The sequence below is a fragment of the Drosophila willistoni genome, chromosome 3R (genome assembly GCF_018902025.1).
Source record: "Drosophila willistoni isolate 14030-0811.24 chromosome 3R, UCI_dwil_1.1, whole genome shotgun sequence".
In the NCBI taxonomy this organism is placed as follows: Eukaryota; Metazoa; Arthropoda; class Insecta; order Diptera; family Drosophilidae; genus Drosophila; species Drosophila willistoni.
Genome location: NC_061086.1, coordinates 1,123,456 through 1,144,761, shown reverse-complemented (window position 1 = coordinate 1,144,761; position 21,306 = coordinate 1,123,456). Strand labels below are relative to the sequence as shown.

At 36.7% G+C, this 21,306-nt stretch overlaps 1 protein-coding gene across 3 annotated transcripts; it reads left to right on the top strand.

Annotated features, from left to right (window-relative positions):
• The first annotated feature begins 6,212 nt into the window (after positions 1 to 6,212).
• On the top strand, positions 6,213 to 20,176 carry LOC6651167 (polyamine-transporting ATPase 13A3). 3 transcript variants are annotated; one of them, XM_002072538.4, is made up of 9 exons: positions 6,213 to 6,356; positions 7,164 to 8,731; positions 15,332 to 15,620; positions 15,684 to 15,790; positions 15,859 to 16,220; positions 16,290 to 16,793; positions 16,856 to 17,056; positions 17,119 to 18,982; positions 19,047 to 20,176. In XM_002072538.4, the coding sequence occupies exons 2-9, from the start codon at positions 8,260 to 8,262 to the stop codon at positions 19,703 to 19,705; spliced, it is 4,458 nt and encodes a 1,485-aa protein (XP_002072574.2). In that variant the 5' UTR covers positions 6,213 to 6,356; positions 7,164 to 8,259; the 3' UTR covers positions 19,706 to 20,176. The 3 variants fall into 3 exon arrangements, with proteins under 3 accessions (XP_002072574.2, XP_046869467.1, XP_046869470.1); XM_047013511.1 differs by lacking the exons at positions 6,213 to 6,356; positions 7,164 to 8,731 and adding exons at positions 14,654 to 15,009; positions 15,079 to 15,178; XM_047013514.1 differs by lacking the exons at positions 6,213 to 6,356; positions 7,164 to 8,731 and adding an exon at positions 15,037 to 15,178.
• Positions 20,177 to 21,306: the final 1,130 nt, after the last annotated feature.

Genomic DNA, 21,306 nt, shown 5'->3' with positions numbered 1-21,306 from the left:
TTTATTTCAAATTTTTGCCACGCCCCTTTCCGCCCCCGCAATTTAATAAAAGCGTTTATCTTAAAAACTATTCCAGCTAGAGACACCATATTTGGTATGTATATTCGCTTAGTAAATGCACACATTTTGTATGTATACAAATTTTGCCACGCCCTTTTCCGCCCCTTAATTTGAAAAACTTGATTATCTCCCGTATGTTTTTACCTTATGCAATCAAATTTGGCAAACTTAAATTTAATACTAATATCTAGCAAAATACCAAATTTGATCAAAATCGGACAAAAAACAGTCGAGTTATGCATATAAACGTTTATCCATAAGGCCGGAGTTGGCCGTTGGCTGGTGGGGGCGCTAGGGTGCTCGTATGATTGAGTGAGCGAGATACTAAGATATGCTTGTAAGAAGCATGTGCAAATGCATTTGTTTAATAAAGTTGAAATATTTGCTTTACTGGTGTATGGTATACCTAAGTCGGCGAGACGACTTACTTACTTCATTATACCATACACCCATAGGGTGAAATGGTATATTAAAGTCGCCAAAATGTATGTAACAGGCAGAAGGAAGCATCTCCGACCCCACAAAGTATATATATTCTTGATCAGGATCAAAAACTGAGTCGATCTAGCCATGTCCGTCTGTCCGTCCGTCCGTCCGTCCGTCCGTCCGTCCGTCCGTATGAACACCTAGATCTCGGAGACTATAAGAGCTAGAGCCACCAAATTTGGTATGTAGTCTCGTGTAGTATGTACGCTTATCGAGTTTGTTTCAAATTTTTGCCACGCCCCCTTCCGCCCCCAGAATTTACATAAAACTGTTTTTCTTAAAAAGTATAGCAGATAGAAACATCAAATTTGGTTTATATACTCGTTTAGTTAGCGCGCAAAAAATAATTGTTCCAACTTTTTGCCACGCCCCCTTCCGCCCCCGGAATTTACATAAAACTGTTTTTCTTAAAAAGTATAGCAGATAGAAACATCAAATTTGGTTTATATACTCGTTTAGTTAGCGCGCAGAAAATAATTGTTCCAACTTTTTGCCACGCCCCCTTCCGCCCCCGGAATTTACATAAAACTGTTTTTCTTAAAAAGTATAGCAGATAGAAACATCAAATTTGATTTATATACTCGTTTAGTTAGCGCGCAGAAAATAATTGTTCCAACTTTTTGCCACGCCCCCTTCCGCCCCCGGAATTTACATAACTCTGATTTTCTTAAAAACTATGAAAGCTACCGACATTAAATTTGGTATGTAAGTTAGCCTAATAGACGCGCAGATATTGACTATTTAAAAATTTTGCCACGCCCATTTCCGCCCCCGAAAATTAAACAAAACTGATTTTCTCGAAAACTAACAAAGCTAAACTCACCAAATTTAGTATGTATATTGGCTTAGTATGCGCGCAGAATACATATATTTTAATATGTTGTCACGCCCACTTCCGCCTCCATAATTTAGAAAAAACCGATTAGCTCTTGCAATTTTTTGACCATCGCGATCAAATTTGGCAGACTAATAAATCTTATCTATTTCTATCAAACTACCAAATTTGATTGAAATCGGACTAGAAACATACAAAATATACGTATGAACGTATTTTGCTACTCGATCCATAAGGGCAGAATTGGCCGTTGGCTAGTGGCGGCGCTAGAGTGCTTGTGTGTTTGTAGAGTGAGCGAGATAGCAAATGGTATGAGGCATGTTAAAACAATTTAGTAGACATACATTTGGTTTTCGAAATTCTAAATATTTGTTTCACCTGGTGTATGGTATACCCAAGTCGGCGAGACGACTTACTTACTTCATTTTTTTTTACCATTAATAATACTCTCAAAATATTACAAAAAATAACATGTTGTAACTTCTAAAGAAATGATTGTTGTTTAAATTATTTACCACATGAAGTTTTATTGTGCTTCCGAAAGACGTGTAAGCGACCGCGGAAATCGCATATCTTATTCAAAGACGAGTTGCGTTGAGTTGAAATTTGAGTTTTTATTTAAGCTTCCGTAAACATTTGTATATGTAATTGCCTTAGGTTTTTTTTGTATTTCCCGTTTAAAAACAAATATTTTGTAATCGCCGTGCCATGCCGTGCCGTTTTTGTCGCCTGTTTTAATTCAATCGACAAATGAGCTGCTTGTCAGTATGGCGCTATCCCGAGAATTTGGGTGAAATGGTATATGAGGGCCGTCCACATTTCAGAGAAATTTGGCGACGTTTGGAAACACCACCCCCAACTATTTTGGCTATATTCAACACTCCTACCCCTAGTGACATTTTGTGACAATTTCCAAACACCCCCCACTATTTTGAATTTTAGCCCTTTCCTTAAGTTCAATAGGTCTCTTATAGTAATTTATGGCTGCTGATCACGGCCATGTATTTGAAATTTGAATTACACATACATATATTATATTAAATTATATATAGTATTATATATTATACCTCATTTGCAAAATTGTATTGTATAATATTAACAAATTATAATACTAAATATCAAAGAAGCTAACATCGGCTATGCCGAAGTTTATATACCCTTGCAGTCCTTGGTAATAATAATTTTACATGTTTAAAATTTGTTTTCTGCAACTCAATTCATCAATATACAAACAAAACAATTTTACTCTCTATTTTACAATTTGTTCTTCTTCTTCCCTTATTCCCAAAGCAAAGCAACGCACGCATACACATACAGTTCATGTAGCGTTGCGTCTGTGTGTGTTATATTTATCCGATCACATTCATATTTTGGGATCTGGGGTTTTATATCCAATATTATCACATATGTAAATTTCATAGCATACTCCGATTTTTATGAAAATGTTTCTTCTAGTTCTTCTAGAGCTATATGATATAGTGGTCCGATCCTTATGAATTTCATACTTTATTTTTCCCGGGTAATAAAAAAATTTCAGACCGATAGGTCTTAAGACGGCTGAGTAATACGCATACGCACAGACGGACGGACAGACGGACATGGCTATATCGACTCAGCTTCTCATGCTGATCAAGAATATATATACTTTATATATACACTACAATTTTATAATACCCTCTGCAAGGGTATAAAAATATTATTATATTAACTTATTAAAATACGTTATTATTATTAGTAATGTATAGAATATACATAGTTGTAAACTATTAACCTAACTATATTTTTACAAGCACTGGCAACTTAGGCCTTCGGCTTACAATTAGACGAAAACTACATTCATACACTAGCCTGGAATTCGAACCCGATTCTTCGTTATTCAGTTGACTAAATGACTGGGCCCCTTAGACAACTCATCTACTGAGGACTGCTAAAATATGTATTAGGTATGATTTCAAAGCAATTTACAAAATATCTAATAGATGATTCTTTTTTATAATGTATAATATTTGGATATGGTTCTAGAATGAGTAAAATTTTAATCAAAAAGTGTGCTAAAATTGTTGGAATCTTATGCAACTATTTTTTTTTAAACAGGACATTTTAAAATCTCTTAATGTAGAAAAATTTGTTTAAGTTTCTATAAAATAATTTTGGGTGCCTTTCTAACCCCAGATCCCTTGTTTTCATAAAATCTGTATGTGATGAGCAAAAACCGAGTTTGCAGTCACAATCAGCGTTACCACTAATTCGCTATAGTTCTTAACTAATTAAGAATACCTCTCAAGTTAACGTCACCAAAAATCATGTCGGTTTGTGTAATTACACAATTGATAAAAACCTCAAGTTGGCTGTGTACCTATACTCGCTTAGTAAGCGAGCAGATATTGGTTGTAATTCGTAATTCGAAAAAAGACGCAATTTTTAAACAAATGCAAAGCTGTAATATTTGTTGCCCAACTGTCAACATACCCAATTTAAAAAAAATCGGACTAAAAATAGCAAAGTTGTAAGATACTGAGTGATTACTACTTGCTTCAAGGAGTGTAAGAGTCTCCTCTAAATATGTTTTCTTTACAATAATGTTTTCTTTAGCAATAACCACTTTCTTAATTATTTTAGAAATGTTTAATTGTACAATTTACATTCTAATGTTTGTACAATATTCCAAAGTAAGCAGCTGAGCAATTTTTGCAATTTGTATACCCTTGCAAAAAGGGTATATTCATTTTGGTCAGAAGTGTGCAACGCATAGAAGGAAGCATCTCCGACCATATAAAGAATGTACATATATTCTTGATCAGCACGACGAGACGAGTTGAAATAGCCGTTTCCGTCCGTCTGGATCAGCGCAAACTCCTAGACCGGAAGAGCTACAGAGCTGAAATTTTGCAACTAGGATTGTATATAGTGCACAGGTTGTATATCTCGGATTCAGCCGGATCGGACCACTATATCACATAGATCACATACAACCGCACAGTCACGAACAGTGACTTTTCTCAATAACTTCGTTATTTTCTGAAATATTGTCGTGATAATATAAATATTATCATATAAACGACTATGCCATAAAGATCGGGTGACTATATCATATAGCTCCCATAGGAACGATCGGTGGAAGACAGTGACTTTAATCAATATCTACGTTATATCCTATGCTAAGATTGTAGGCCGTTCTTTCGCAAATATTTGACTTCTTAGATAAAACGTTTTTACACTTTGATGGCTAAGGGTAAGGAAAGAGTTACCAGAAAAGTTTTTAAGGGTATACAAACTTTGAAGCGGTCGAAGTTAGTCCCGGCCCCCTGTTTTTTTGAGGCAAAATAAGAAAATTAAGAAGATATTGATTGGAATGGAATTATATAAGTACAGTTTGCATAAAATGAATAAACCTTTCCCCTTCGATTATCCTCAAACTAATGGTAAAACTTCTTAAACTACAGGTTTTTTCAAATATATTTTGTCTAATCATTCTATGGTTTCGGCCAATCAACCCGATCGCCGATTTTTTGGCATAAATGTTTTATAATGTTTTACCGCGTGAACTAAAACTAAGTGTAAAATATGAATATTAAAGGCCAGAGTATGAATGTAAAATTTAAAAAACCAAATTATTTTTAAAGGTTATTTATATGCATTAGTTTAGTGCCCAATAACAGAAAAAACTTAACCAAGGTGGCATTTCTAGTCAAAGTGTCAGTAAATGTTTCAAAACAACTCTATACTTTAACGTCGTTCTACTCTTTTAAATTAGTTTTCGGACCGTTCGTTTCTATAGGAACTATATGAAATAGTCTTTCGATCTTGATGAAATTTGGCAGGGTCAGCAACGTTAAGAAGTAAATAAAACAATCGTTTAAAGCAAAACGTAGTTATTGATTAAAGACACTCTATTTGCAAGGGTATGAAAAGCACTTCTTTGATATTTTTGCCAGTCCGTAAGTATATTTTTTGTGTGATTATAGTCACACAGACATCATGACACTTCATTATCTACTTTTATAAGATGAGAGGCTTCAAGCTCTTAAAATCACCATTTTGGGGGTAAATATACCCCGCAAAAATACCCAAAATGGGAATAGGTAAGGAGCTATACCGATTTCGGTATACCAAGCACCAAGTAAAGCAACTGTATAACATGCTGCATAGCAAACATATGCTATCGCTCGGCCTTACAAGCACAAAAGCACTTTAGCTCCGCCACCAGCCAACTCCGCCCCATGGCCCACCTATTGAAAAACCTTTATAAGAATAACTTGGCTTGGGGTATTGATAAATATTAAATATAAGATATGAATATAAAATCTTAATGCCAAGCTCGATTACTATAGTTTCATAGTGGAAGCTATATGATATAGACACCTGATCTTAATCAAATTTGGTACAGTCATTAAAAATAACATCCTACACCATTTACCGATATTAATAATAGTAAGCATCAATTACTCGTTATCATAATATACATATGTATTTCAGCTATCTTTTTTTCCACTGTTAAAAACGATACTGAGACCTGAAGTATTTTAAAATGGCTAAAAAATTTAAAATTTTCGAAATTGATTGCTTTCGGTAACAAGTTTGAAGTAACCGATTTTTTACCAAATAATTGATTATTTTCACCTTATTGAAAATTTAAGGGGCTCCGTGCGTTATATAGCGGCTCAGAAAATTTTTTAAGCCAGGCAGAGCATGCAGCATGTGGGTAACAGAGTCACGCTGTTTGCGTCAATGTTTGCTGGGTGTTCTTTTTACCCCTATATTAAGCGAGCGGGCGGGCACACATTGACCCTATTTCACAAAGTATCTTCCGGTTCTATGTCTTTTACAGATATTGCACTGCGCAAAGTTGTGAAAAGTTTTTTAATTAATTGAAGTTGAGAGAAAAGATTTATAATCAGTCCTTACGATATGTACTGCTTACAACATAGTGTCCTCTGCAGATAAGGCGCTATCAACGTCCTACGTATGTATGTCTGTAAGTCTGAGCAAATAAAAATTTGTGTACACGCTTAAATTTTTATCAAAGTAATTCGCAGATACATATGTATGTATGTACATATTTATATACAGATACGTATGTATGTATACGAATCTACATACATACATACATGGATATGGATGATATGTATGGTTGGAGGCATCTGACTATATATGAGTCATGTGTAATCTTTACATAGCCATTTCGACCTAACATCAAGCAAATAGTCCACAGTATTATTTATGTACATATGAATGTGTTTCATATACATACATATGTATGTACTTTTGTGCGTACATATTTACATATGTGTGAAAATACTGAGAAAGTAGTCTGCATGCTTATATCGAGTACATACATATGTATAAGTTATGTCACCTGAGAACAAGAAGAAAACACGCTTTAATTATAATTGCGGCAGTAAACATACAGGAATCGAAATCGTTGTTGCTAGCTGGAATTGACTCACTTGATAAGACATTAGCTCAAAATTCCCAGCTTAGCCTAACTGTTCAAATTCTGACAGGCTCTTATTCTATTGGTTTAGGAATGATATGGAGAGACTATACACAATATACAAATTATTTTTTAGTATATATGTATGTATGTATATGTATATATAGATATGTAGTTGCCGTGTCGATATTTGAAGAAATGGTTCCAGTGCATATAATTGTCCTGCAGTTCTAATCTTCTCAGGACTTTTGTTATGGAATTTTCTACTACTCAACCTCACCTCACTCAACCTTCATTTGTATAAATAATGTGCACTTACTAACTTAAAATTTTTTTCATTTGTTTCAGAAACTGATACTGATTCAGATACATTGATATCGGCAATATGTGTCTGAAACTGACACTAATCGTTGCTAGGCAAGGAATGTGTATAAAATCATATAACTCTGTTGTGAAACAAAAGCAAGCTATTGGTATTGACTGCCAATTACAAAACAAACTTAAGTCCATTCTCAACCTGTCAAAGTCGAGGATCGCGAAAAGTGATGATATCTTGTTTCAATTTGGTGAAAAGTGAATGCAAAAGCTACGACAAACTTGTGCATAAAATGAACTAATTGTTTTGTGAGCACTATCGATATAAACAAAAAACTTTTAAACATCAAACAAGGCGTTAAAAAGAGTTATTTTTGATTTTAACTGATTAACTAAAGAAAAGAGAACGCCAGCAAATTAATTTGCCTCTAATAATTTTGCATTATTACATCGTTGGGTCGTAAAACCAACATATTTTCTTCTTTGAGGGAGCTTCACATCGTAATGAATTCAGATAGAGCCGATTCAGAGACGCAGCAGGAGCAAATTGGGCTATTCAAGAGAAAGTTGCGCAAGCGACGTTACGGTTCTGCATCGGTGCTGACAGATCGTTGGTCTAGGTCCAAGTCCGGTGGCAGGGCAAACGTGGCGCGGCTAGATTTGGTGCTACTACTGCAAAAGGAATACGTGAAACAGTTCTATTTTGAGAAACGTGTTGGCAGCGGAGGAGGAGGAGGAGGAACTACTGGATATCCCTTGACCGATCGCAGTGCCAATTTTGGATGATTGAGAAGAATTTGGGGCAGCGGTAATAGCAGCCTGACTTCTCCAGGTGGCCTAAAATTCATACCAATCACCTTCGACGTTGACGTTGATATCTGGCCCACTATTACGATGCTATCTTCCAAAGTTCTTACAAACCGAGCCATTGTTTATTTGAGGATCTGCACCGCAGTGCTGGGGTTGTTCAGCTGACATTTTTGCTCCTCCAATAAGACAGCCATAGACAATCATCAGTTTTTATCATAACCCAACCAAGCGAAGGTCATTTCGGTACCCTTTAAAAGCGAGGAGATTTAAAAACCCATTTTCTGATTGTATTTTCTCAAGGAACGGGTTGTGCACTAACATGTCCGTTAGTCTAATAGACGTGGGCACTACTTCTGCTACTCCTGCGCGCCCAGAAGATTTGCCTTTGCAGTCACTCTTTAACGCCTCACTATCGCCATCGCAAGATGTGGAACTGGGACGGACTCCCTACTTTCCCCGAATCGCCACGAAAAACAACTTGTTAAAACTAAACTGGTGGCACTCACCCACTCAACCACAGAATCCCGAATCGGAGGCAGTATGCCTACAGCCAAATGGATTTGACAACGATGGAGGCAGAAACCATGCCCACATTTCCAATGCAACAGATAACAATAATGCGACACCACACAGTAGTGTCAACACATCGACTAGGACGACTCCTCATGGTTCGCTAAGGGGACGAGACCGGGTATGGGGCGATCGCAAGGACATAAAGCGGCGTTGCGATAATAATTTTGAGCCCGATGTTAACGAATTTGACCTTCAAGACTCACAGCGCCTTGTGGATGGTAAGTTTATATATTACTTTGTTTTTCAACTCTTTTTTCACATATCGCCAAATTTGGCGTTGTTTAAGCTAAGTTTGCACATATGTATGTCTATACCCATGTAATAAGAATATATTCGGATCTTGCCTCTGTTTTTGGTTCGGCATCGGACTTAAGGCCAGATTTCTCTTTACGCGGATTCATATAATTTTCCTTTTATAGTCAGGAGAATCAAACGCAATTGCCAGATTTCCCTGCTCAATAAGGTGCAGACAGACGTAAACATAAGTCAAATCAGGCGTATACCGGACAAATGGATGTACATTTGTATTTACGTCAACGGGCTTTTAGTATGTATGTACAATTGGCTTTTGTTTTGTTTACAATAAGTTAAACAAATCAATTTACCAAGGCAATGGACATTTTACACGAAGGGGTTTCGTTGAATTATTATTAACAAGTCTCGACGTGGATTATCCTAACAAGAATGTGTCGAATTCCTTAGTTCTTTGTATATCGAGAAAACACAATCAAAAACGATACAGAATGTAAGATATCAATAAAAAAAGCCAGAGGGCCGGGGCTAACTTCGACCGCGTCAAAGTTTGTATACCCTTTCAACTTTTATGGTAACTCTTTCCTTACCTATAGCCATCAAAGTGGAAAAATGTTGAATCTAAAAAGGCTAATATTTGCGAAAGAACGGCCAACAATCTAAGCATAGGAAAAAACTAAGATATTGATCACGTCACTGTTTTCCACCGATCGTTCCTATGGGAGCTATATGATATAGCTACCCGATCCTTATCAAATTTGGCACAGTCATTAACAGATATATTAAACTAACAAATGTTTAATTTGAAAGCAATCGCGGCAAAAGTAACGAAGTTATTGACAAAAGTCACTGTTTTCGAAAGATCGCTCCTATGGGATCTATATGATATAGTCACCCGATCTTGATCAAATTTGGCATAGTCGTTTATATGTGTAATTAACTTAACAATATTAAATTTCATGATAATAGCTCAAAAAAAATAACGAAGTTATTAAGAAAAGTCACTGTTCGTAAAGTTGCCATTTGTATGGGAGCTATATGATATAGTGATCCGATCCGGCTGAATCCGAGATATACAACGCCTGCAGTATATACAAGCCTACATGCAGAGCTCTGTAGCTCTAACGGTCTAGGAGGAGCTTGCGTTGATCCAGACGGACGGACGGACATGGCGATTTGAACTCGTCTCGTCGTGCTGATCAAGAATATATATACTTTATATGGTCGGAGATGCTTCCTTCTATGCGTTGCACACTTTTGACCAAAATTAATATTCCCATTTTGCAAGGATATAACAAAATCGCGGTTGATTGGAGCAAGAAACGTTCTTTATGAACCGTATATATTAAAGTCGCCAAAATGTATGTAATAGGCAGGAGGAAGCTTTTCTGACCCCATAAAGTATATATATTCTTGATCAAATTTGTTTCTTTGTTTCAAATTTTTTCCGCCCCCGCAAATTAAATAAAATCGATTTTCTCAAACACTATACTAACTAGAGACACCAAATTTGGTACGTCTATTTGCTTAGTAAATGCGCACATTCTGTATGTGTAAAGATTTGGCCACGTTCCGTTTCGCCCCCGTAAATTGAAAAAAAACCGATTATCTTCCGTAATTTTCTACCTTGTGCAATCAATTTCGGTATACTTAAATTTGTTACTAACATTTAGCAAAATACTAAATTTGATCAAAATTGGACTAAAAATAGCCAAGTTATGCGTATAAACGTTTTTCCATAAGGCCGGAGTTGGCCGTTGGCTGGTGGGGGCGCTAGGGTGCTCGTATGCTTACTCAAGCTCAATCGAGCGAGATACTATCAATAAGATATGCTTGAAAAAGCATGTGAACAGAATTTTTTAAAAACGTAAAAGCATTTGTTGTTTTAAATTTGAAATATTTGTTTTACTGGTGTATGGTAAGTAGGCGAGACGACTTACTTACTTCATTTATCCTGGCTTATCGCTTAGAATACTATAAGATGTCTAAATTACTGGAACTGTGGTTGAAGCTTTTTGCATTTTTTCAAAAACTCAAAACGAAAATATCGATAATATTTTTGATGATTTTTCCTCTTCTTAAAAAATTAGGAATCCATAAACTCAAAGAAACATTGTTTTTTTACTCCTTTTTGCGGGTCGACTTAGCTTCTCATGCTGATCAAGAATATATATACTTTGTGGGGTCGGAATCGGGTCCTTCTGTGCGTTACAAACATCAGACCAATTATTTAATACCCTCTGTAAGGGTATAAAAAAGGTATATATTTATTAATAGCGTAAATCAAATGAATCCTTAAATTTTTATTTTCAAATGTTTGAGGTAATTAATAACATTCAAGCACACAAAATTGTTTTTTAGATAAAAAAATTATCTAGCTGGCCTGCCCAAGTTTGTATACCCTTGCAAATTTATCTGTTACTCTCCGCTTACCTACTGGCGTCAAAGTGAAACAATGCTTCATCTAAAAAACAGCTTACTTACTTGGGCTGGAGCAATGCGGCGCATTTCATCGTGTATGTATGTATATTACAGGTCTATAATATAGTCATACGATTTTGATAAAATTTTGGCACAGTCATTAATAGGTATATTAAACTGACAAATTTTATGAATTTTTATGACAATTGCGTTAAAATTAACGAAGTTACTGATAAAAGTCACTGCTTTCGTTTCTATGGGAGCTATTTGATATAGTAACCCGATCTTGTTACAATTTGGCAATGTCATTAATAGGTATACAAAACTAAGAACTATTATTTTTAGGACAATAGCTTAGAAAGTCATAATTTTTATGATGAAAAATTAGAAAATAGCGAGCTGTTGGAAAAGTCACAATTCGTAACTTCCTCCCAGATATACAACTCGTGCAGTATATGCAAACCGCAAGATCACATTTCAGCTCTTACGGTCTAGAAGAAGTTTGCGTTGATCCAGACAAGTATAAATATACTTTTACCGTTTTGCAAGGCCATAAAAATGAATAAAAATAAAGCTATTAAGAGGAATAATAATTATTAATTAGATCACAATAAAGATAAACAATTGGATGTTGCAATTTTTTGATTCTTTACTAAAGTGAACCATAATTATTATCAAGTATGTACATATAATGGATATAAGTTAAGTCGTGAAACTACAATGTATCGCTTATTGCTTGAGCCATCCATGGAAGAAGGCCTATTTCGGCCTTAAATTGAATAAAACAAAGTTATATTTTTCTAGAAAATTACGTTTTTAAAAAATCTAGTTCAGGAGCCTGTGTAAAAGCTTCAGGTCAATCGGTTCACGCGTTTCCGAGAAATCTCATCGATTTTCAAAACACAGTTTAAGATTAAAAGACGGATTGATTTTAAAATAGTTACAGTATTTACGTAAATACATTACGAGAAAAAATTCAATAACAAACTTTTCTTTCAAAGTTTAAACATTGTAGATGTAACCCATTAATGGCATAAAAAAGGAATTTAATATAAATATTTTAATCCTATGAAATTGAAATAGTCGAAGTCAAAGGGACTATTTCGTTATATTTTCAAAATTATTTAAACATATCATTAGGCCCACTCTTAATCCAAAGATATCAAAGAAGCTAACTTCGGCAATGCCGAAGTTTTTATACTCTTGCAGTCTTTGGCAATATTTTTTTTACATTTTGAAATTTGTTTCCCTCATCAATGCACAAACAAAACATTATATCTCTTTTTACTACAATTTTTTCTTCTTCCATCATTCCCTAAGCAAAACACGGCACGCATACATATACAGGTTATGTAGCCTTGTGTCTGTGTGTGTATGCATGTGCTCTGTTGATTTGATGCAAGCAGCGCTGCCGGCAGCGGTTGAACCAATTTATATTGAATGTAACTTGTGTTCTATTTATCCGATCGATTAAAATCTTGGGATCTGAGGTTTTATATATCATATTGGTAAATTTCATGGGGATACTCCAATTTTTATGAAAATGTTTCTTCTAGAGCTATGTGATATAGTGGTCCGATCCTATTGATTTTCATACTTTCTCTTAGCCGGGTTATAAGTAGCTACAATCTCAAGTTTTATCCAAATAGCTCTTAAGATGGCTGAGTAAAACGCATACGCTTCGACGGACTGACGGACATGGCTATATCGACTCAGCTTCTCATTTTGATCAAGAATATATATACTTTATGGGAAACGGAAACGTCTCCTTCTGTGCGTTACAAACATCTGACCAATTTTATAATACTCTCTGCAAGGGTATAATGAAGTCACTTATATGTACATACATACGTATGTACACACACACATACATTTCTTCTAATACCATATTAGTGGCACTGCTGGAATATATGAAATTCAATACTTTTGATTTTGAATAAAATTGTAAGAAAAAAGTTTCAGCATTTAGGAATTTAAATGCTGAAATTTTTAAAGTATTTTAATGCTTTTTCGAACAACCCTAGCGTGACCGCTTTGTTGACGACGGCTCAGAGCTTTACGCGCATTGATCGTGCTGTAGCTTGACATCGGGCTGGCAATCGTTGATGGCTGATGGCCAGGTTCGGTTCAGTAACGGTTTAATTCGGTCGCGACGTAAACTTTAACGCGATCACTGCCTAAAACCTTGATCGATTGCCACTGTCGCTTTTCTTGGTGTTATCGTTCGTCGTTTCCCTTTACAGGCGGGCGCAGTAACAGGTGCATACTATCGTATGCTTGGGGGTCGGAAACGAGGGGCCATGCGATTGGGGTCAAGAGCTCTATTGCATAAATTAAACATGTCTCAGTGTATTTCTACACGAATCTTTATGCAGATAATTTTCAATAATAGACTGATAGTGTGTGTTGGTGTGGGTGTTTGTGATGATGTCGGTGGCAACAACGTCTCTGCTCGGCCCCTTTATTGAATTCGTCGCTGTAATTTATTATCAAAAAATTCTCAAACTGTGACGCAAAGAGCCGTACCAATTATCAAGTTCTCGAATTGAAGACTTTCAATGCCCAAAATGTGTGTTTTATATGTACATATGTGCACATGTGGCATAGCGGTTATTCAGAGTCAAAGCCAAATATTAATTGACAAAGATTGTGAACTAATTGCTTGCTACAGCAGTGTTAGTGTCATCTATGTTTGTATGTGTTTGTCGCCGTGAGTGCGTGAGTAGGGTGAGTGTGAGTGTGTCGACGACACTTATACTCCCCTAAAAGTGTTTGTTAGTTTGGCTAAAAGTTTGTTTTAGTCTCTGGATTTACATCGATTCAAATGCGTTCTTTTAAGTATTTTCCAAAATCAAACTATCCGGCAAACAAATATAATTATAATTTACTACAATTGTACATCAAAAATATAGTTTGAGTAGCTTGTTTTCTGAGATATATTTATACTAATAAGTGGTATTTTTAATATTATGGAGAGGGTATAGAAAATTCGACTCATCTGAAGTTATTTCGTATCTTTGTTTTCGTATTCTTTGCGATTGCTGAGCACACATACTTATACATATATACATATACATATGTGTATATATACAAGTATATGTATGTACTTAAAGATTTAAGGATTTATTCTGTATGTACATACATATGTATATATTTTAAAAAGTTGATTGCATACACAGCAGTATTTTCCATGACAGAAATGCAATATCTTTGCTAAACGACAAGTGCACTCAAGAAGTTACAAATTTGCAATATTTACAACTTGAATTAGCCCTTCGGAGTGATAAAAGTTACTATAGACACATGTACATATACATACATGTGTATATGTACATATGGTTACTAACAGCACAGCAATAGCGCGTGGTTGTTTTGTTATTCATGTTTTACCCACAATCGTGTTGTTTAAAAGCGATTGTGGGTGATTACAATTGTACGAAAGCATAATTAAACCTCTATAAACAAATAAACGATTTAGGAAACTATACGCGCAACTTGCCAAGTTAGAAGCAAGACGCACAGAACAATGTCGCTCCCACTTGCCTCTTATCAATTCGATTTTATCTATATAGTTTTCGTTGTTGCCTTTCTGATTAGGCATGTGTTGCCTTTGCTTTGTGAAGGAAGTAACTGCTTAGCTGGCAAGACTACTTTCCCAGGTCTTGTTACATCAATTGAATCTGTCCCACACAGCGAATAGTTGTCAAAGTGATAGATTGTAAATTTTAGCTTTTAGCATGCAACTGCATCTCATATTTCTTTGAAAATATTTTACGATTGTGCTCCAGGATATAGCACTCTGGAATTACCTGTATATATATATGTATGTAATCAGTTACATATAGTTACATATGTATATGTATCTATCTATTCGCTATTTATAATCGGCTAGTCGACATCGTGACAGTTTTTGGACTCTTCCTCACTTTGCGCAACGACACAAATACGTCAAATTCAATCTAATCGGATGATGAACAGCGAAGTCTTGCGAGGTATGAAGGAAAAATGTGATGAGCCTCAAGTCTGAAAAAAATCGCCTTCTTTCGATTGGTTGTAATAAAATTTCTTTGCATAGTGAATAAAATTGCCGTCTTAATAAATAATAAGTCTTTTAACTGTATTTAACAACTGCATTTGTCCCTTAGATCCGTTACCATGCGTGGGTGTATTAAACCAAGACCAGGAGGATGAAATGAAAGTTTCTGGATATCGACACTCTCGTATGCGCACCCTTCTGTGTTGGTTGTGTATTGTTCTAACTGGAGGACTCCTTCGTTTGGTCTTGCACTGGTGGCGTCACTGGTATTTGTTTGCCACCAGCCATCCATGTCCCCTGCAAGAGGCAGAACAAGTATTGGTCGAGGAAGACTACCAGGGCAAGCACAAACTTTATCACGTCAAGACCGTGCACTACCTCACAATTGACCAGTTGAAGTAAGCAATTGAATATGAAGAAAGTGAAACTCTAACTAAAATTCTAATCCAATTCCATTGCAGATCATTGTTGCAGAGCGAGCAAGAGGAACGAGAACGAGATTGTTTTAGCTCGCCAGATGAAACTCCGCTGCAATTGTCTGTGCACTTCTCGTCTGCACAATTTAGACGTACGTTTAAATTATTGTGGTTATCCAAACACATGAAGTAAAGATTCAAATCTCATTTTTCTTATTAGATTGCGAATCGTTGAAGATATTTCGTTGTAAGCAATTGGTTTACGCTTGGGACACCAACATCAATGGATTTAACAAAATCAATGGCCTCGACAATAACGTGCCCTGCTCTTACTTTCACCAGCAACGGGGCCTTACATTGAAAGAACAGCTCTCCAGACGTATTGTGTTTGGCGATAACGAAATAACCGTGCCATTGCACGATGTCAAGACGCTTTTTTTCCTGGAGGTTCTTAACCCTTTCTATGTGTTTCAACTATTTTCGGTCATCCTGTGGTTCACCTACAACTATTACTATTATGCCTGTGTTATTCTGCTGATGTCGATATTTGGTATAGCAATGTCAATTTTCCAAACAAAGAAGGTGAGCAGGCTTCTCTGCCAGTGCCGACAATTATGTTTCTTTGCTAATTGGTATTTACGTTGATTTTAGAACCAAGATGTGCTTCACAAAACCGTAATGAATACTGGAAATGCTTGGATTGTAAATGCCAAAGGCGTGTCTAAGGAACTTCCAACACAAACTCTCGTGCCTGGCGATATAATTGAAATTCCGTCTTCGGGCTGTACTATGCAGTGCGATGCGGTTTTATTGTCGGGCAACTGCATTCTAGATGAGTCGATGCTAACAGGAGAGAGTGTACCAGTGACTAAGACGCCACTGCCAATGAAGCGAGATGTCATTTTCGACAAAAAGGATCATGCTAGACACACTCTATTTTGTGGCACAAAAGTCATTCAAACCCGATATATTGGGTCAAAGAAGGTGCTGGCCTGTGTTATTAACACTGGTAATATAACAGCAAAGGGCGGGCTCATTCGTTCCATTTTGTATCCTCCGCCCGTAGACTATAAGTTTGAGCAGGATTCGTATAAATTTATTCAATTTTTGGCGCTAATCGCTTGTATTGGGTTTATATACACACTTGTCACAAAGGTAATATTGCATTTTGTAGTAGTTTTGTCAGAATTCTGATTCATTTTTGTCTTCCCACTTAGATATTACGTGGTACGGATCCTGTGAAGATCGCCGTAGAATCTTTAGATTTAATAACAATTGTGGTCCCACCGGCCTTACCAGCAGCAATGACCGTGGGTCGTTTTTATGCCCAGAAACGTTTGAAGGCCAACGATATATTTTGCATTTCGCCGCGTTCCATCAATGTTGCTGGCAGCATTAACTGCTGTTGCTTTGACAAGGTGAGCAGATTGTTGGAGCAACTTATAAATGAGGAATTCATAACTAAATCGTTTATTTTTAGACCGGGACTCTTACTGAAGATGGATTGGATATGTGGGGAGTAGTGCCAAAATCTTTGACAAATCAATTCCAAATTCCGATGAAAGACGTGCAGCGCCTTCCCTACGACCATTTTTTATTTGCTATGGTGACGTGTCACTCTATTACGGTAATGAACGGTCGCATGATGGGAGATCCATTGGACCTTAAGATGTTTGAGTCAACAGGATGGATACTAGAGGAATCCAAGGATATACCAGAAAATGAGAAATACGGCCTAATCTATCCGACTGTTCTGCGACAGCCGAATAAGAATGTGCTGAAGGCCGAGAAATGCGCTGCAAATCAAGAAAGTCCGTCAGTTCAACGACAGTCTTCTGTAGATGATCTATTGGCGAATGTTGGTCTGTCACGAACTGAAAAGAATTTTGATCATGGGATTGTTAGGGAATTTCCATTTTCATCAAATCTCCAGCGCATGTCTGTCATAACTCGCTGCTTAAGTGTACAGGGCTTCAATGTGTACTGCAAAGGATCTCCAGAGATGATGCAACAGCTATGTCAGCCAGAAAGCTTGCCGGAAAACTACTCACAGCAGTTGTCTACGTTTGCTAAAAAGGGCTACCGGATTATCGCTGTGGCATTTAAGGCACTCGCTCCCAAGGTAAACTATACGAAAGTGCAGAGGCTTTCCCGCGAGGAGGTCGAACACAATTTGGAGTTTCTGGGATTTGTCATTCTCGAAAATCGATTAAAGCCTGATACCACGTCTGTAATAAATGCCCTTACAACTGCTAATATTCGTACTATAATGGTTACTGGCGATAACATACTGACTGCGACAAGCGTGGCCCGAGATTGTGGAATTGTCACATCCTCGCAGGCAGTGATTACGGTACACGCCTCTCCAGTTGATGCGCATGCTAGTGCTAACCCCAATGAAGGAATTGAGAGGATCGATGGTGATCTGCATGAATTTAGCCAATACGAGCTGCAGTATACACTCGAATTGGGTAGTAAGATTTGCCCATCTGCTGTCTTGACACCCAACGGTAATGGAAATGGAATTATGTCAGGTCATTATAAAAATAATGATGCCTGTGCTCCTCACCATTCAATGTCAACGAACTCGCTGGTAAATGGTTCTAGCTCTAGTTGTGCTGTTAGTATGTTACCGAACAGCAACAGTTTGACCAGTATTAAAACGTTAGACACATGGACTCACAATGATCCGATTGATGTCGAACTCGGAGCCAGTGTTTCACGTGGGGAAAATTGGCGAAAACACTACATATTTGCCATGGATGGAAAGACGTGGCAAATTGTTAGAGATCGTTTCCCAGAGCAAATGGAAATCCTTCTGACTCGAGGTGCCATATATGCTCGCATGTCTCCGGAGCAAAAGCAGGCCCTAGTTATGGAGCTACAGAATCTGGACTACTGTGTAGCTATGTGCGGGGACGGAGCCAATGACTGTGGTGCTCTAAAAGTAGCACATACTGGAATTTCTCTAAGCGAAACTGAATCGTCTATAGCCTCACCTTTTACATCTCGTAAACCTACTATTGCGGCAGTACCTAATGTAATAAAAGAAGGTCGAGCCGCCTTAGTTACATCATTTGGTATCTTTAAATACATGGCCGCCTATTCCCTGGTGCAGTTCATTTCAGTTATGATCCTATATTCTATAGACTCCAATTTAACAGACAAGCAGTACCTGTATATAGATTTGGGTTTGATATCGATATTTGCGTTTTTCTTCGGTAAGACGGAGGCGTTTGCTGGTCAGCTTGTTAGGCAAGTTCCGCTTAGTTCATTAATATCACCTACCCCGCTAGCTTCACTGTTACTGCATTTAGCCGTCGTGACGGCGTTTCAAGTGACTGGTGAGTAAATTAGTCCGTCTTTCCTTTCCTTTATATAGCTAATAGTTTATGGTTTCGTTTACAGGTTGGTTTCAACTGCAGCAACAACCATGGTTTAATCCCTTTACACCATCTGATGAAAACCACCTGGGCTGCTATGAAAACTATACTATGTTTGCCATATCCAGTTTCCAATATATTATACTCGCATTTGTCTTTTCAAAGGGTGCCCCTTATCGAAAACCAATCTGGTCTAACTTGCCCTTTTGCCTGACGCTGGTGATAAACATTTGCATTATAATTTATCTTGTGCTCTATCCCAGCGCCTGGGTGCAGGACTTTTTCCAACTTATAGTACCGCCAAGTGAAAGTGATTGGAAATATATTATGCTAATCTACGGAGCTTTGGCGTTTGTTAGTCATGTCTTTGTCGAGTCCGTCATTGTCGAACAAATGGTGTTCAAGCGATTACAAGCGCGGCGTGACCAACGGTTGAGCACATCAAAACAAAAGTATATGCGATTGGAGTATAGTATAAACTCATTTACAAACTGGCCTCCGATAACTGAAGTATACGAGCCACATGATCCTGCTGCATTAGATGAAGTTCAACCTACGTATGTTAACTTGGGTGCTGAGCAGAATATTGAGGTACAGCACACCACTTTTCCTGGATTTTATGAAGTTCCGGATAACAAACAAATGCAATCTCCAATTTCCGCTTCAGCGACATTGCAAGCATAAAGCCCAACTTTCATCAATATAAAATGCTACTCTTTGTATATATGTATACACATATATGATTATTATAAATTACTGATTATAGATATGTTTAGGTTTAAGTTATTAGTCAAAGGTAATGCATTCGTGGTTTAAGTTGCCGATTGTTAATATGAAACTAGATGAACGATCTGTTGCATCTATCTGATGATTTATTTTGTACTTAAGAAGTTAAGTCTATAAATTGAGAGTACTTAGAGAGAAATTCGTTTTCTACTAAATATATATTTAATTTAAATTACGTAGTGAGTGTGGTAAACATGTGTGCCGATTAATTCTGTTATATAGAAATAAACACTACCTCCGCTATCGGCCACCTAATGAACCTCATACGCAATGTTTTATTTATTTCATATTAAGTATTAACCATAAAATATTAACTGGATATTGTATTGCATAGTTTCTAGAATAAAGACGTTACGAATTTCAATAATATCCTTCTTTATGTAACATCTTTATAACCTTGGAAAAAGGGTATATTAATTTTAGTCAGAAGTGTGCAACGCATAACGGAAGCATTTCCGAACATATAAAGTATATATATTCTTGAGCAGCATGACGAGACGAGTTCATATACATGTCCGTCCGTCCGACTGTCCGCCAGTATGGATCAACGCAAACTCCTCCTACACCATTAGAGCTACAGAATTAAAACTTTACATGTAGGCTTGTGTATACTGCAGGGGTTGTATGTCTCGGATTCAGAGTTAGTCGTAGGCTAATTGGTCAACGCAATTAAATATAATTGTTCCACCTGTTGTACAGAAGTCTGCGAGAAACAGGGTTATTTAAATTCTTTTCAATAATGTTGCTTAATTAATAGTTTTAACTCAGTTTTATTATTTTGACTGACTACATCAGATTTTTTTCTCAGAAGGGAATTTCGATATAAGCATTTTTTAACTTGAAAGAAGAACTGCCTTTCCTCCTCGTTGTCCACTTAGAGTCGTATCTTTAGACTCTATCATCCTGCATAGTCATAACCGACTATAAATCCATCTTGACTCGAATTTAAATGCCTCGTTCCAATTTGATGGATTTAAATTCAGAAATTTTATTGGCAGACTAGTTTTTTAAAGAAATACGTTGTTCTTGCTGATCCAAAACCAGACAAGGAGTATGTTGCAAAGTTCAACGAATTGTAATAATGTTAAATAATAATATTAAGCCAGTCTTACAGTAAATTTACATATGTTATATATAGGAACATTATCCGATCGACAACACATTTTTGATATATTTCTGAGACTAAAAGGCTAAAAGAAAAAGAACACCCGGCTTTCCTTTTTGTATTTTATATTATCACTATATTAAGCCCATTACTAGAAATACTTGAAAGAGCCACTTTCGTACTGAAAGAGATCTATCCCGAGAATTTTTTTAGACCAAGATTATTAAAATGGGGCCACAGGAATTTCGTATATACACATATAAAATGTTAATATACAAGTATACCCTGCCATGCTTCGCTGTGCCCCCGCCATACAGCCTCATTGGTGCTAATGTATCTTCCAGCCTGGTATTGGGAAATTTCATCGACAACCTGTAGAGCATTTCTGTCGCCA